The sequence below is a fragment of the Hydra vulgaris genome, chromosome 07, assembly GCF_038396675.1.
Source record: "Hydra vulgaris chromosome 07, alternate assembly HydraT2T_AEP".
NCBI lineage: Eukaryota > Metazoa > Cnidaria > Hydrozoa > Anthoathecata > Hydridae > Hydra > Hydra vulgaris.
In genome coordinates this window covers 25151604-25170972 of record NC_088926.1, presented here as the reverse complement: position 1 = coordinate 25170972, position 19369 = coordinate 25151604, and the positions used below count along the sequence as shown (strand labels likewise).

The 19369-nt window shown below is 27.5% G+C and overlaps 1 protein-coding gene across 1 annotated transcript in view; it reads left to right on the top strand.

The window, feature by feature from the left end:
- Window positions 1-9519: 9519 nt before the first annotated feature.
- LOC100214368 (uncharacterized) overlaps window positions 9520-19369 on the top strand; it is a 135483-nt gene continuing 125633 nt past the window's right edge. The window contains exon 1 of the mRNA XM_065801454.1: window positions 9520-9618. Coding sequence (XP_065657526.1) covers window positions 9520-9618 — 99 coding nt within the window. The remainder of the gene's footprint in view (window positions 9619-19369) is intronic.

Below are 19369 nucleotides of genomic sequence, written 5' to 3'. Positions count from 1 at the left end.
GCAACTGTTGCAGATCACTTTTAATGAATTTTTAAAAATAACAGTATCATTTTTATTGACGTCGTCTTTAGATATCATTTACGTATTATCTTTTAATGGTTTTTCATAATTCTAAATTTAAACGGTGTAAGATATGGGGCAGTTTTAAACGTTTTAAACGTTTTAAACGTTTTAAACGTTTTAAACGTTTTAAACGTTTTAAACGTTTTAAACGTTTTAAACGTTTTAAACGTTTTAAACGTTTTAAACGTTTTAAACGTTTTAAACGTTTTAAACGTTTTAAACGTTTTAAACGTTTTAAACGTTTTAAACGTTTTAAACGTTTTAAACGTTTTAAACGTTTTAATCGTTTTTTTACTTGTTTTTTTTGGTAAACCGTTTGATATTATAATCATAAAATATTATAGCAAATATATTTAAAAATATATACACTTCAGTTAAAAAATTCAATCAAGATACGTCCTGTATAAGTAAATTAAAAAGTTAAAAGCATATATACAAAATTAAAAATAATTTCATCTAAAATGTATTTTTAGCAAAACATCAAAAACAACTATCATGTTCTGAATTTCTAACTATAAATGTAAAGTTTTTGTGAATCTTTGCACTCTAGTGATTGACCGAAACAGAAAAAAACCCGAAACCAGAATAAACCGCAGGGCCAACGACACGGGTTTCGAAGTGGGGGGAGTAGGGGGGGCACAATTGTCAATTCTTAAAAAAAGTCTTCTATATCTAAAGTTTTCTTTAAAAAAAAGAAAGAAAAGAAAAGGTCCTTTAGAAAATAAGTAAGGGGGAGGGCACGCCTCCCCTCCTCCCACCCCCGTGTGGTCGGTCCTAAATCGAAATTCTATTATACGATATAAATTAATAATTAATTTATATTTCAATAAAAGTTTATTTAAGTACATATCACATTTAATACATATTTTTTATACACTTCACAGTAAATTTAAGATTATCAAAAGATAAAAGCTAGACTACTATTTTTATTCGATGATGCTAACGTTTGATTTTTCTTGATCTCCAAATCTTTTTTGCCTGTCAAACTGCATTTTCTAAATTTAAAATACAACATTTGAACACTTCATCACTTTATTTTTAATAATGAAAGCATATTAAAGTACTTACACTTACATTTAAAATACTAGCTTCAGCCACAATAATGCATGATCAAATTTTCATTGTCGCTATTAACTAAAACAAGCATGTAGCTTTTTTTAGAAATTAAAATGAATCAATAAACTATTAAACAATGATCCCCTATAACATTTTAAAGTTACGTTACGTATTGTAACGTAAACGGGATTCGTTACGTTACATGCAAAATATCCGTTATTTTTACGTAACCGAGACGTAACATTGTAACGTAACGCTAGGCGAAAAATGTTACGTAACAACACGTAATATTTAGACCTAATGATAGGTAACATTGTAATCTATCGTATCTATCTAAAAAATTTTTTTTTTCTCATGTACATTTATATATAGAGAGAGAGCGCTACTATATATATCGTGAGCTATATATAGAGAAAATATAAAGTGAAGTCATTCAGAGAGTGTAGACAGATATTTTTTTTTTTTTTTTCATGTTACAAGATATATTTCATATAAATAAGAATTTACAATAGGAGAGTTTATACAGTTGAGAGTGGGTTATTCGTAATATATATATAATTATTGTTTTATGTCAAATATACATAAAAATAATATCGTGAAAAGAAATATATAAAAAAAGCAAGCTGTTAACATATATAGTTAACAAAATATATAAACAAGTTTCTTAAATTTGATATTAATATAAGTTAAAACTTCTTTGTTTGTTTCAAATATTAGATTAAAAACTTAAAATTGTCCTTTTATGTTTCTAAATTAAGGTATTTTGATATAAACACTTGTTTAAAATTTTTTAAAAAGTAAAAGAATGTTTGCAGTTACAATGCGCATGCGCGCTGTAAAATAACAAAAGTAAAGAATTTTCAGGTTTATAAAAAATAGTGCTGGCTATTAACCCATGCCTTTATAGTATATTTGAATGTCCGTCGTACCACTGGGTCACTAGGGACATACTCGTAAATCGTGTTTAAAAAATAAAACATCGTGAGGATTAATCCACGACCTTATAAAATAAACACACAACCTTCGCCCTCACAGGAGGGCAAGGGTCATGTTCGTTATTGTTTTAACTATGGTTGAATATTCAATAAAATTTTTCTTTTTCTTATAATTTTAATCAAGACCTACAATTCACCATATCTAAATAGTGAATGTTAAGTCTTGATTATTGCTGCTGCTAATTGCATTGTTTATTGAGAACATTTTGTAAAATTTTTCTACGTTGTTTTCTCTGGAAAATTTATTATATTGGGTTTTCCAGATTTATTCTATTTCTTTTAGAATATTTTCAGCAACTCTCGTTGCAGGTATATTTTGATTTTCTTTTAGTTTTAAGTTTCTACATTTCCATAACTCATTAAAAGTAATATGAGTTAAGGTAGTTATAATTTTAGCTGTAAAGTGTTTTTGAGGAAGATCTTCTATGTTTATTAGAAAGAGTACGTGTATCGAATTAAAAGGTTTTAGCGGTAAAAGTTTTTCATACATTTTTCTTATTAGTTTCCACACAGCTCTTGCCTTGCTGCAGAAAATTAAAGGATGAAGAGTGTTTTATCTCTTTTGCATGTTTTGCAAGAAGAATTTCCGTGGAATTGCCCACGTTTAATTTTCCACAAATTTAGCATTTCTAGGGTAGGAAGGGAGTTTGTAAGAATTCGCCATAGCGTATTCTTACTGGTTCCCTGTGCATAGCAGTCAAAGCTTCTCTCCCAGATTTGTTTCCACGGGAGTGGCTTTTGGAACTTTGCTTCCCATGTTGATTGAATCAGTTTTAAACTTAAATTTTTTTCATGTCGAGAAATATGAGAGTAAATGTTTTTGGATGTTTTTTGATTGATGTTAAAAATTTCAACATCGCCCCTAATTTTTTCAATCACATCTTTATAATAAAAAGGCAGTGTGTTAAATGATTTTGGTTTGCTGTTTCCGGTTAAAAACAGCCATTGCGGGTATTTAGTTTTAGCTAAGTTTGTTAGGGGGTATGCTAAATAATAATTTAAGGTAGGTCGAAATTCCTTTATCTATTTTTTTGAGATCAAGATATTACACAGAAAGTAGTAGACAGATATTACACAGAAAGTGCAAACTATACACTAAAATGGCTCAAGTTAATATATGTACATGATATTGTAAACTTCATCATAAGAAAGCTTGAAATATTATATACATTTTTGCTTTTGGGTTTATAAAAACTCGTGAAGTTTTACGCTTGTATTATTGACCAAAAAAAACGTAACGTACTGTAACAAAATCTAGATATGAGACGTAGCTAAAATACGTCTCAAATATAGATTTTTTTTAACGTTAAGTTACGTTTCAGTCTACACTTTTAAAAAGTTGCACTTTAATAAATTAAAATAAAATAATTGAAACGTAACTTTGCGAATTGAAACTTTTTATTTTGCGACGAATTAGTTACAAAAAAAAAAAATTAACTAATTTAAGAAGAATCTATTTTATAAGTTAAATAAACGATAGTAATTAGCAGTTTTAAAAAAAATATTTTTAGTTACAATTGTCATTGTTAAATACAGACAAACGCATTGTTACATACAAAATAATATTGTTAACAAAATTGTTTTATTAACAATATTATTTAAGTATTTGATTATTAATGTATTTGATTTTTGAAAACGCAATAACACGCTTGTCAAAACTATTGTAGTTAAAAAAGTATTTGAAAAAATTAATCCATGCTTGTGGGTTTTTAAAAAAAAATACTTTTTAAAGGTAAATACAACTTTTAAAGCTTTAAAAGTAACGAAACGAAAAACAAAACAAAAAGTACCTTCAAAAGTTAAAATAACTTAAGGTACGGTTAAGCAATTTAAGGTACTTATTACCTTTAAAAGTATAAGCTATCGAAAGTAACGTAACGTAAAAAATTTAAGAACTAAAACGTTTTAGTCCTTAAATGTATTTAATTGACGTATTTTAATAACGTTAACGCAATTAAAATACATCGCAAGTATAAATTTTTTTACGTTACATTACGTTTTTTTTTTAAAGTGTAACAAATTGAGACGTAACGTAACATTAAAAAAATCTATGTTTGAGACGTATTTTAGTTACATCTCAAATCTAGGTTGAGTTACGTTACGTCTCAATTGGTTACATTTTACAAAGTTAAAAAAAAAACAATTGAGACGTAACGTTGCGTATTGAGATTTTATTGTTTTTTCGTGACAAAGTAACCAACTGAGACGAAGCTATTTTACAATAAAAATAAAATAAAAGATAGTATTTAGCTATACGGCAATGATAAACAAACCATCACTGCATTATCAAGTTTATTTACTTAACTTTTAATTAATAAATAGAGAATGTAACCTTGTTACCAATTGTAACCGATTGAGTTGTAACGTAACTTTAAAATTTTATAGGGGATGATAATAGTGATAACGATGATATATATATATATATATATATATATTTATATATATATATATATATATATATATATATATATATATATATATATATATATATATATATATATATATATATATATATATATATATATATTTATATGATATGATATATCATATAAGTGACATTTATTATACATATATATTTTTTATTTAAGTCTCCATGGCTGATGGAGGAACTACTGATGAGGAGGGTACTCTTTTTTCGTTTCAATTACTGCTTGTTTACTCTTGAATATTACTCTTGAATATTACTGAATAAAACACAATCATTAACAAACAGAGCAGTTGTGCTAAGTAAATAGTTGATACTAATAACAACTTATTCAAAAATCGAACTATTAATAAATGGTCAATAAACCATTTAACTGATTTAATTAAAGTATTGTAAATTAATGAAACTCACATTTAACGAAAAAAAAAACAAAAACAACTTTGTTAAACTTTAAAAAAGAAACCAACTTCCTGCGAACAGGAGAAAAACTTTTTGTGATAAGAAGACAAAATTTTACAATCAACATATTGAGCATAAGTATTTCTAGTACTTGATGTTTATGAAGTTTTTGCAACAGCCAAACCAACGAGTGAAAAATTATTTAAAATACAAAAACTTAAAGTAGTATGCATATTCGACTTTCATTTTTTTAAATTTAAAAATCTTACCTGTTAGGTAAAAAAGTTATCATCATTTTCATTGAAATTTTCAAACTTTAAAAATAGCAAGAAATTATTTAATACAATTAGTAAATTTAAAAAAACATGTCTCGCAATCTCTCAAAAATTTAAGATTTCAATTAAAATAATAAGTTTTAAAAATTACATTATTTTTTACAAAGGAATGTCTGTATATATTTTCTACTTGTTTTCCCGTAGAAACATTTTCAATATATATATATATATATATATATATATATATATATATATATATATATATATATATATATATATATATATATATATATATATATATATATACATAATTTAAATGTTCCTCACGACTTCACGTATTGCTTAAGAAAGATGAAATTGCCATCTCCATGTTCTGCTGAAATATTTGAACATTTTCATAATGGAAAAGTTAAAAGAATTTGGGATTAGATAGCCGAGATATTGCAATCAAAACTACGATTGGCTGTGGATGGATGCTGAAATTGGTTACCATAGTTAAGTTTCTGCATTAAATCTGCCAGAACTATTTAATTCGTTTTAGTTTTTTTGATTTGATATACGATAAAAAAGATTGTTACAAAATTGTGGGCCGCAAAGAAACTAAATTGAATATTAAAACAGAAACGGAAACTGATGGAGAGGCTGAAGTAGAGCTGCTTAGTAATTATTTAAAGGAAAAGTTGAATATAAAAAAAAAATATCAAAAAAATTCTGAATACTAATCGAATAAAGTTCTAGAATAATGAAAGTTCAAGAAATATTCATTGTTTTGATATGCAGTTCTATAAGAAACATACACAAAATTTACTGATCACAATGACTGCATAACAAAGGACTGCTGCTCGACAAGCAGTCTAGACGGAACAGTGTTTTTGAGATGATAAAAAGATTTATGAACTGATTTTTTTTTTTTACTGATTAGAAGGTATGAAAAAACAAACAATTGAGGAACTAAACTGTTGAAACATGTTAAATAACATTGCCTTGAATTTGTTGAATTTGCTGTCTGACTTATTGGAAGTAATTGCTACTACTGTAGTTCACTTGGATTGTAATAATGTTATGGGAACGTTAGTTAGCAAATTAAAGATTGTAGAAACTGACATCAGTTCTAAATTTGCAGAACTGAAAACTGTAAAACATTTTGTTGGTATCCAATTTTTTTTTATAAAAACCACACATTTTTTCACATTTCGGTAATTAAGTTTCTGCTGCAAAATTATTTGATCAAATATTTGCAACAAAAGAAAATCAACATCCTTTTTTGTTGAAGTTCAAGATGCTCTGAATCAAAATCTATCAACAATAAAAAATCAAGACATTCATTGATCAGTTAAAAGAATATGAAGCAACTGGTGTGAAATCTGAAGCAGTATTGAAATTTGAACTAGACATTCACAGGATTATAAATACAAGAACAATATTTAGTTATCAACTTGATAGTTTAGTTTTTTTATTTTATAACAAATCATTATCGAAACTCCAATTTTTTCTTGATTCTGACGAAGTTTTTTCTCAATTCCTCTCAACTCTTTTTTTTCTCAATTTTGAAATATTGATTTTTTCACACAATACTTGGCAATATTACACACATAGTAGTTAATGAAAAAAAATAATTAATAGATTAAAACAACATTAGAAAATGAACATGACAATGTAAATGACAATTCAATGTTTACATTGCATTGTCATTTACATCGTCAAGCATAAGAAATGGCCATGCTCGGATGTTTGATAAAAAAAGTATCTATTAAAGTTTCAGCAACAAATTTGTCAACAAACTTGCATTTTTTGATTATGAAAAAGTACTATTTTATGACATAGAATTTAACTACCTAAAAAATATTACTTTAATTAAGCTAGCTTGAAAAAACTCTGATTATTCAAAATATATAAGCGTACCCGTGAAATATGTTTAAATATTATTAAAATGTCAATAATTGTTTATTAAAACTTGAATCAATGCAAATAGATTGTTTTTGAAGATAGGTGCGACAATTTTTTTCTTTGTTCAGACAATAAAGTATAACAAGTTTTGTTAAGGCATTAAAAATAACGATGCGGTTTGAAAAAATTTTATTTTTATTTTTAATATTAGTGAAATATTTTAAAAGTTCATTTTAGGAGTATCTTGTTAACATATATTTTAAATACTTTTTACTAATTGGAAAGATTTTTTTATACAAAAAAACTTAAAAAAGTCAGCTATGCACAACTTAAAAAAGTAAATTCTCGACGTGAATATTTTGGAACATAATGGAAACTCATCAGCAATTTTTTTTCGCATTGGTTTTATTTATTTAATCATTTAAAAATATTACAATTGTATCACATAAGTTTGATAATTACAATTTCATCTTTCCTTGTTAAAAAGTTAAACTTATATATGTTTTAAAGAAAAAAAAGTCATTTGTTAAAAGGCCGTTTTTCTTTGACACGATTTTTTACCCTTTTTAAGCCTAATATTTACTGGCAAATGAAAAAGTTTCTGATTTATCAGTTAAGGTGAGTTAGCAAAATTTGGACAGCATCATGTGGTATCAAAAAAAATTGAACTGCTGTGAATTTTATGTTAGTATTGTTTTACATTTCAGTTAATAATAATAAAAAAACTCTTTTTCATCCAAATGCCTGGTTGTGCTCACAATAATTATTAGTACTTGTATATCCAGTTACTGTTAATACGATAATAAATATTCAGTTACTGTTAATACCACGTCGGTAGTTCAAATATTTATAATAAAAAAGATGTTTTAAACAACATTTTTTTATAATGCAAGTCATTATAGAATTGATATTTGGAAAAGTACATTCTATAAAGTAAGCCAAACCCTAAGCTCAGATATAAAAATATAAAAAGTATAAAAATAATTAAATTTCTTTTTTCTGACAATTTGTATTTTTAAATATTTTCTTTTTTTGAATATTGGTAATTATTTGTATTTTTAAATAATATATATATATATATATATATATATATATATATATATATATATATATATATATATATATATATATATATATATATATATTTTGACTTATTATGAATAATTGTACTTTTAAATAAAATACACACTAAAAGTAAAAGGTAGAAATATGTGAAATACCCTTAATAAGGTATAATTTAATTAAAAACAATGATTTGTCATACAATTTTCTATCTTAAAGGTAAAATTATACATTACTAAGGGTGTATCATATATCCTACCTTAAGGGAGAAGTTTATACTTTTTTTTTATGTGTTTTTTTTAATCTTCTTTTTTCGCTATTTATATTTTTAAATATCATATCTATTTTTTTCTATTTTTTAACCAAATTTTCTACGTGTTTTATTTAGCATATTTCATTAATATTGTTATTAACTGTAAGGGCTCTATAAAAAGATTAGGTTGGTATTTTTCCACCCATACCTTCTTTAAGACCCTGATTGTTTATTATTTACATATTTATAGGTAAATTGAAAGGGAATTGTAGTTTATATAAACAGCAAAAAAAAAAAAGAAAAAAATTATACAAACAAAACAAAACAAAAAGAGAAAATGAAAAAAACCCTTGAATAAGCAAAATTAAAATGCACAAAATTAAATTTTGTTCACTTGCACGCAATTGTGTAAGTCGTCAAAAAAAAAATAAAAAAAATAAAAAAAAAAAATAAAAAAAGAAATACAATATTTAACTGTTTACAAAATTATTATTATTTTGTAGATAAAATAACTTGCTGCCCAACTTAACATCTTTATTCTTCTGGAAGCTGTTTGTTAAGGTTCTATGATGTTTGTGAAGTTTTGTCATTTTCCAAATGACAAAATATATTTTGGAAAATGGCATTTATATGTCATTTTCCAAATGACATATTTTATAAATGACAAAATATCATTTGGAAAATTTTATGGTATTTTTGTTCCTAAATCCCGATCTTCGCAATTTTTTGCAAAGCACCCTTGCTTGACATGAAATAGAGCTACTTTTAACACCAAAGAAAAAAAAAAAAAGGAAATATTTTTATTTTTGGTGTTAAAATTAGCTCATTGTAAGATGAGTTTTGGAGTTTTTTTCCTCTACTACGTATTTTATATATATATATATATATATATATATATATATATATATATATATATATATATATATATATATATATATATATATATATATATATATATATATATATATATATATATATATATATATATATATATATATACTATTTAGTTAAAAATTTGCTATTTTCAACAAGATATACTATAATTATAATTAAATTATGAATAATATATCAAAATGTTCAAAATGTAGAATTTTTTTCAGCAAAATGCCAGGAACAACTGTTAAAAAACATAAAAATGTTTTGCTTAAAGAAGACACTACTCCTGTACGCAAAGGAGTATGCTTTGCTGTATCTATGCTTATGGTGAGTGATTTTTTTCGACATTAAATTCTTAGGGTTCAATATAATTTTATGATTTTTATTTTGATTAATATTGAAAGAAGGCACTTTTTTTTTGCTTTGTCACAAAAAAGTAAATAAATCGTTAACGGAACTGCAACTTCAACACGAAGCAAATACTTCGTAAAACTTTGTTAAAGACTTATATTTACTTTTCTTGAAAATATAAATATAAAGACTGTTTAAAAACAATGAAAAAAAATGAATTCGAACTATTGCTAACATTTGTTCGAATTCGAACAGCGGAAAAAGTATTTATTGCTATCGCAAGTGGAAACTTATATAAACCACAAAAAAAAAAAATTGAAGAATTAAGGCTACTCAACGCATGTAAGGCATAGAACAAACAAACTCGTAAAAAAAAAATACCGATAGTTTTAAATAAATCCGATTAGTTGTTAGTGGCAAACCGAACAACTTTTTATTTATTGGTATTTAATTTATGCAAACAAAGAATTCTTAAATAATGGCAAAATATGAAGCGTCCGTTAGTTTTGCAGGAGATATATCCATGTAATAATAAAGATGTCTTGAAGTGTTTTTTTGACATAATTTATGAATCTAATTACAAATTAATACATTTGTGTTGGTATATTTATAAAAAATATGCTACTTTTAAAAGTAGTTGGAATGAACTATGTGATACATATTTCATATTGCGCTGTGCTTACAACAAAGAGTATTTATCTTAATACATTACGGAAGCCATTATAGCTATTTCTATCAACTTAGTGTTCAAAGATATAATTGTTTTTATAACAATAAGTTAAAGTAACTCAAGTTACTTTTAAATTATTGTTATGAAAATAAAAAAAAACAAATGTCAATTAAAGTTTACTACTGATATAAAAACGAAACGAGTTTGAAAATGAAAGTAACTTGTTTATAAAGTTTACCGCCTCTGTTTTTTAATTGTTTACGCCAATGATATTACATAGATATCTAACTCGAGCCGCGGTGGTGAGGCAAATTTGTTTATCGGAAGCCATATTGAATACTGGCAAAAAACGCAAAAAAAATATCATAATATTTAAAAAAAACACCTAATTTTACTTTTTTTACTAAAGAAATGGTTATATCTTGCTCTGCTTATGGTTGTGTAAACCGATTTACCAAAGGTGTTGCGATATCTTTTCAAAAATTCCCTTTAAAAAATAGCGAGCTGTGTCAAAAATGGGTTGTGGCAACAAAACGTGCTTTATTTGTTCCTACGAAATATAGTTATATATGTAGTGTTCACTTTCATAAAGAAGATTATAGTTATGAAAATGCGAATAAACCTCGTTTAAAGGCTAATGTTGTACCATCTATATTTGATTTCCCGGCGAAAATGCATTGTAAAAAGCCAATCAAAAGAAAACATGTTTCCAGGAATGTAACCGAGACATACAATCAAAAAAAGATATCTCTTTCGTTGCCATCTTCTTCTCAAAATCATATTTTAACTAGTGTTGATTTTACTATTGATAACCTAAATAATAAAGTTGACTCTCCATCTAAAGTAAAGCTTAAAAGAAAAATTAAGACTCTTAAGCAAAAACTAAGAAGAAAAGAATTGAAAATCAATACAATGGCTGAAATAATTAAAAAACTTGAAAATGATAAGCTTATATATGCTGATACAGCTCAATTTCTTGATAATAGTTTTTCTGGTCTTGTTTGTGATTTATTTAAATCTGAACTAGTGAATAAATGCAAAGATTCTATATGTCACAGATATTCAGAAGAAGTGAAGAAATTTGCTTTGACACTTCATTATTATTCACCTCGTGCCTATGCTTTTGTCAGATCATTGTTTGCTTTGCCTTGCATAAGTTCTTTATCAAATTGGTCTTCATCTATAGATTGCTTACCTGGGTTTTTTAAAGATGTTTTTTCTTACATACAACAAAAGGGATTAGAAGATAATACATATAAAGATTGTGCATTAATCTTTGATTCTATGCATATTAAATCAGGTCTTGTTTATAATCCAAGTAATGGTAACTATGAAGGCTTTTCAGATTATGGAAACAATAATCTGCTTTTGATCCAAATTGTATAGCTACTGAGGCTCTTGTCTTTATGCTTGTTGGACTTCAAGGTCATTGGAAATGTCCTATCAGTTATGTTCTATGTGAAAAGATTTCAACAACAAACTTGGTTTGTCTTCTAACTAAAGCAATTAATTTGTGTGTTCAACACGGTATAGATGTTCACAGCGTAACTTGTGATGATGCTTTTTCTAATTTTAGTGCAACGAAAAGTCTTGGTTGTTCGTTTGATAAAGTTGAAAATATGAAAACTCATTTCAATATTGAATCTTATGATAAAGTTATTTATTTTATTCCTGATCCTTGCCATATGCTAAAACCAAGATCACATAATGCATGAAATGCATTATGTGATCTTGGTTTATAATTAGAAAAAACACTTAACTAATTTTTTCTTTCTACTACACAGTGTTTCTCCATCAGTAGGTTCATCAGCAAGAATCTTCCTGATGAACTTACTGATGGAGACACACTGTGTAGAAGAAAGAAAAAATTAGATAAGTGTTTTTACTAATTTATATATATATATATATATATATATATATATATATATATATATATATATATATATATATATATATATATATATATATATATATGTATATATATATATATATATATATGTATATATATATATATATATATATATATATATATATATATATATATATATATACATATATATATATATATATATATATATATATATATATATATATATATGTATTACATGTATATACATATATATATGTATATATATATATTTATATATATATATATGTATATATATGTATATATATATAGATATGTATATATATATATATATATATATATATATATATATATATATATATATATATATATAATATATATATATATAGGTATATATATATATATATATATAATGTTTACTTATAATAATTTTTTTTTAAAATGTAGTTTTATGGTAGTGTGAATTTTAGAAAAATTAACACTACCATAATTTATCTGAATCGAACGTGACATTATTGTTAAACATACTCATTTAGGTGTGGTATTGAAAATAGTAACTTCAATTTTCATAAAAAAATAGTTTTTTATGGATAATTTTCCCAAATAATGTCTGATTATAAATGTCAAGTTACATTCATTGAAAACAAACACTAATACGTGCTTTTATAACAAAATCAAATCCATAGGGGGCCGAGCCCCAAGGTACTTTATGTTGAAAACTACATCTTTTCTAAATAAAACTACGCTTGACGATTTGATATAGTCGCATAACTTTTACCAGATTATAATAGTGGTTAAAATAATCTTTCCATACATACCAAATATGTCATACTTTTTGATGAAAACACTTACATATATTGTAATTGAAAAAACTTATATTTCACAGTTTGTAGATTTTTGACCTAACCCCAACGAAAACACCCAGAAAAAAGTACAAACCAATAGGAGTTCATAGCAATAAATTATAAAATCAGGGATTACCGTCCGTGGGACTTTTTTGCGTATAAAGTTTTAAATTATAGTGAAAGTTAGTTTTCTTTATTTTCCGAATTCAATAATTAGTTTTACAAAAAACTTTATAAAACAAAAAATGTTCTACATAAAATTCTAAACAACTCTTATCTTATTCATATTTTCCAAAATTTGATTAGTTTTCCTTGAAAAAACATTTTTCTATAATATATATTCTTCTTCAACTTCATTGGGTTTGGCTCGTTCTCACTTGATTCTTTGACATTTTTGTTCTTTCTTGTTACCTTTCCTTTAGTTCTAGAGGAAACTGAAAAAAAGCTTTGGATTATTCTTTGAAATCATTTTTGATCTGGATTTTCCCCCAAATTTACGTTTTTTTTTAAGATGCAACTTAGCAATCTGTAGCTATAACTTACCATTGACTTGCTGAGACTAGATTTTTTTGCTATTGTATTCAATGACACAAGAGAGGAGATGCTTGGAATAATCAGGATTCTCTGGATTTCTTTTGTATCTGTCCCAGAAGGGCTTGAAATTTGAGTGAAGAGCCTCAGTTGCTTGTTCGCTGAAAAGTCCTAGTCCCATACTTTTTCTCTTGATGAACTGAGGAACATGATGAAAGACAGCACGTACTTTGGGAGTAATAGAGACTGGAAGATTAATGTAGCTCTGTTTAAAGCTTTCAATTTTTGCTTCAAAATCAGGATCCAAAGTGGTTCCAAAACAAGATGTAACAACATCTTTGAACTGAGACAAAGTTTGACTAAATCCATTGGCCTGTTTGAAGTGCTTTTGCTCTGCAATTTGCTTCAGGAAATCTAATCCTCTCAGCAGCTTAAGGCAATCATTTCCATAAAAATGGCCCCCATAGAATGGTTGAATAGAAAGGTGCAGTGTGGTTGGCCATTGCTTTGCATCTGGCCAAAGATCGCAGAGGTTTTTGAAGAGATGGTTGACCACACCAAGAAGTAAATGAAGCTCCATAGGTGGGATGGCTTCCAGCACAAGCATGTCATCATGAAAATCAAGCAAGGGCAGATGAACAACATTTTTGAAATCTCTCGACTTGCGAATGTCACCGCCTGATTTCATGAACTCTGCGAATTGCTTCCGAATTTGACCGAAGGTTCTTGGATGGCCACATCTGATGAGGTTTGCGTTCTCTGCCTCACACCAGCAGCAAGGGTGTTTGCTACTATGTGATTGAATTCCACAGAGAATGTTAGCAAGCTTCAAATCACAGGAAATAACCAAAGAGTTTAGCAAAGATTTCTCATGGATTTTGATGAGACCAAAAATCTGCTTGACATTCTGGTATGTTTCAGGTGTGTCTTGAGAGAGAGCAACAAGCATTTGCTGCTTGACACTTGTTGCTTTGGCTGAAAGTGGAGAAGTTAGTTTCATGTTTTTTTGAGCTGGATTTTGTGGCTCCAACTCATTCTTTTCCAGTTCAATGTGAGTGAAACTGATCTTCAAATCTCCCAAGTTTCTTGAAACTTGTACGTTGACACTGAGGTCAATGAGACTATGGCAGTGCACAACCTCCCTGGTCTGGTTGTCTTTTGACAAGTTCATGCTGCTAATTGTAAAGTGGTCTGCTGCTTTTTGTCCTGCCTGAGCAAATTTCAGTTGAAAGTTGGGTTCTACTAACCGTAAGGTACTGATTTGATTCAAAGTGGAACCAAGCTTTCGCATACCATTATTGGAGAGTCCAGTGTTTTGCTGAATGTGAACCATATCCTGAGTAGAAAGCGGGGTTTTGAACAGCTGTTGTGCTACTGATGCCCCTCTTCGCACTGGAATGGCTTTGCCTCCAGCTTGTTGAGTTAGACGAATTATTCCATTAGGAGATGAATCTTTTGAAACAATAACTGCTGAAGCTACTAACTCTGCGCCCTTTCCATCAGCTTCAGCAATTTTTTTGAAATTTTCATGGCGAGTCCCCGGTGTGCAGTTGTGAGGGAGTCCACGACCAATTAATGAAATCCATTTGGTGCATCTCTTTTCAACGCTCTGGTTTTCAGGCTTGATTGATTTTTCAGAGGAGTCAAGTTTGTTCAGAGAATGTTGCTCCTTTCCTCTCAGTTTACCTATTTGGCAGATCAAACAATCACAAATAAGTGATGAGCGAGTTGAAAGCTTTTTTGAGATGTTCTGAAAGTTGAAAAGTGTTGGAACTTTTTTCATGGAGCCATCCAATTTTCCAAGTTGAAATCTGCAGTTGACACAAATTCCTAATGGAACCCTGTCATCATTGAAGTCTAAATCAGGTTCAATGAATTGAAGAATCTTTTCCTTTGCTGCAACTGTCAGTTCTCTATCACTTTTTTTCATGCACACAACACATACAGATTTTCTGCATTCATCATGTGTTTTTGATGCATTAGGCATTTTGGTCGTAATGAGTCAAAAGTTAAAGCTTAGTCAAGCTTTTCAAGTCCCATTTTCCAAAACAAAGCGTTTATTTTCCGTGCGACTAGATGAGATTGTCAAAAAATCGTTTTTTCAGTGTGACACGATGATTGTAAAAGATATTTTTTCAGCGTGACATTATGGTAGACAAAATGCCGATTTATTGTCTCGAATTTTGAAGGTTAAAAACGCGTTTTTGTAAAAATATGAATAAGATAAGAGTTGTTTAGAATTTTATGTAGAACTTTTTTGTTTTATAAAGTTTTTTGTAAAACTAATTCCGAATTGAATTCGGAAAATAAAGAAAACTAACTTTCACTCTAATTTATAACTTTAAACGCAAAAAAGTCCCACGGACGGTAATCCCTGATTTTAAGATTTATTGCTATGAACTCCTATTGGTATGTACTATCATCAAAAGGATTTTTCCAGGTGTTTTCGTTGGGGTTAGGTCAAAAATCTACAACTGTGATTTTTGTTCGGAAAAACGTGTACCATGCCTTAGTATTGAGTAAGCTAAAATTTAGCACAAATCAAATAAAACGTTTATACGCATACAAAAAGTTTCAGAGCCGACAACACCGGGGGACACACCCCTCCCCCCTATTTTTTTGTCTAAAGGATTTTTTTTTTTTTTAAAGAAAAATTCTAGATATAGAGGACTTTTCTAAAAAATTGACGATTGTGCCTCTGCACTTTAAAACCCGTGTCGTCGACCCTGAGGTTAAAAGAGATGAAAATCGATTGAGACGAAATAGTTTAAAATTAGATGAAGTCAATAGAAAAGTAAATGAAATCTGGAAAGAAACTTAAGATTTTTATATGTTTAAAATGTTCATCTGGAACGGTTCTTAGAACTGGAAACAAAGAAACAAATAATTCGCGTAATAATTATAAAACTTTTAGTCAAGTATTAATTGATAGCACTTTTAGATTTAAAAGTTAAAGTAGCGCGTTTCGTAACTTGAAAAGAAAAATTTAAATATAAACAATTTTTTAAAAAGTTTTTATTTAGAAGTAACTCAAGGTTTGAGGAAGCAAATGAAAACCATACAAGCGACTGGTAAGTTTGCCTTCGTAAATCATGATAAATTGATTATTTGCGTTACAAGAAAAGCTAAAAAAAAGCTAAAATTTTTCTACCTAATATATAGCATTACTCAATCATTTTTTATTTTTAATATCACTCTTATTTTAAATTATACTGCTTTATAATGCAAGATAATTTCAAATTTCAAATCTTCTAATAAAAATGGTATTCTCGGTAATATTAACTTTCGGTGATACCAAGAGAGCGTTAGTACGTAGAGAATTGGTTTCTTCGGTAGCAAAGAGTTAGTTTTTAAATCTCCGCAATATCTTAAACAAAACTAAACACGTTTTCAATTTGGAAATATCAAAATTCGAAGTTTAAATAAAAGCTTTTAAAGTTTAAAGTTATAATTCGGTGAACCTTAACACAATTATTAAATTACAAATTATTGACTTGCAAATTATTGATATTATAAACTAACAAATTATTAAAACTTTTAGGTCCCGTGCCCACTGGATTGTAATGTATTCAAAGGTACACCAAGTTTGGGACTAAGTGAAATGAGCAGAAACTTTTGCAAACAAATCTTAGTTTGAACTAAAGAACAAAATCCAGAAAAAGGAATTAAAAAAAATATTTTTTTTTAAATACAAAATCAGTCTATAGGCATGTCACACACATTAAAATCAACAGGGCTTTATCACTTGCTTTAAACGCTCCTTTGACGTTCTTGAAAAAGAAGGCAAAGTTTTTAACACAATATATCTTTGCAATAAATTTCACAGGGTAATTTATCTCTTAAAAAAAATTTCTTCTTTCAACTTTGTTGAATTTCAAACTATTTTTTTTAAATTTTAAACTTTTTTTTTTTTGTTTGTTTTTAATTGTTCCAGGATAAAATATTTATAAGACACATTTTATTGTATGATAAAATGTTGTAATTTTTATAACAGAGTAAAAAATCAAAAATGGAAGAAAAAAAAGTAGTATTTTATTGATTCTTATCAATGACCTTTTTATCGTTCACCGGTTGACACCATCACGACGTGACAAAAAGGGGTGACTAACCACACACAGAAGACATAACACCTTTTCATACTACTTATCCATCACCATCGGGTAATTTTCATACTACTTATCCGTCACCATCGGGTAATTTTCATACTACTTATCCGTCACCATCGGGTAATTTTCATACTACTTATCCGTCACCATCGGGTAATTTTGAAATGTTTAAAACTCAACTTAAAACATTCCTGCACAAAATTATTAATTCAAGAAAGCATTTTTATTTGGTTGGAGATTTAACATAAACCAGATCAACAATTTTTCAAATGATAATACTGAGAATTTTTTAAATAATCTTCTACAAAATAACTTAAACCCAACAATCAACAAATCAACAATTAATAACTCAACAACGAATAAACAAGAGTTATAAGTACTAGTAGTGCTAGTAAATTTACCGATATTTTAAAAAACCGGTAATTCGGTAAAAAAAAAATTATTACCGGGTTACCGGTAATTTACCGGTTTTTTTTCTAAAGGCTTAAATAATAATAATCTAAACACTGCAAAGAGCAAAAAGCATAACAAATGAGTATATTAGTAAAACAGCATCAGTTTACAGGTCCATCCTAATTAAAAATAAATAAATAAAACAATCAAAAAGATTTTTTTTTATATAATAAAATATAATTAATTCATTTATTATACATTAACATTTTTGTATTTTAGCGTAAACATAAACAAACATAAACATGAAGAAAACTTCATTTTTAAAATAAAAATAATTAATATAGTCAATTCTTTTCAAGGAGCATGAATTGTTTATTGAAGTAAGCTCTTAAAAAACACATTACATTTAATGTTTCGACGTTTAAACTTGTTCTGTACCTTGTGCCAATTAAACCTGCTGCAGAAAAAGCCCTTTTGACTCTACACTGGTTGGGCGAACTGCTGAAATATACTTTTAGAGTTTATTTAAATATTTTCCTTTAATACTTTGTTCCTTGAAATACACCATTTCTTTCCTAACTATATTTAAAAGACCGGATGTTGTCTTCGGATCACTAATCTCTTCGTGAGCAATAGTTATTTTTTTCTTTTTAATTACTAAATCAAGTTTTTCCTTCATTGACATTGCCTGATTTGATGTCGCCACTGCTGATAAAACCGTAGATTCACTAGTTGATTCAGTTTCATACACTTGCACAACTTCAGTTTCAGTAGTTTCGGAATCGTTTTTTAAAAATTGTTGAATAATTTCTACAATATTTTTTTCCATAACCAATTTACTTGTTGTATTAAGCACGCCATAATTATTTTCATTATTGAAAGCTGTACGTGGACATGGTTCATGAAGATATAAATATATATCAGAATATACGGTTCTTCTCTCCCTTATTCGAAATATTAAATCTTGTTTCAATTCATTACTTGAGAAATTATTTTGGTTACTTAGTTCATCCAACATGAACCTAATTTCCAAATCTGCAACATATAGATTCGTATCCCTTGAACAGGAGCTTCCACAGCTACTTTAACAGGTTGCAAAGCCATTGTTATATTTGATACAACATTGAGATCATTTTCTGATAAATCTATATCGGATTTGATATCGATTAGACTCTTACGAACACAATTTTTAATCTCATAAATTCTTTCCAACATTATCAACATACTGCTCCACCGTGTTTTTGTGTCAAGGATTAGCGTAAGTTCTTTTTTAAATTCATCCTTAACATGTTTTTGGAGGATGTCATTTTTTGTT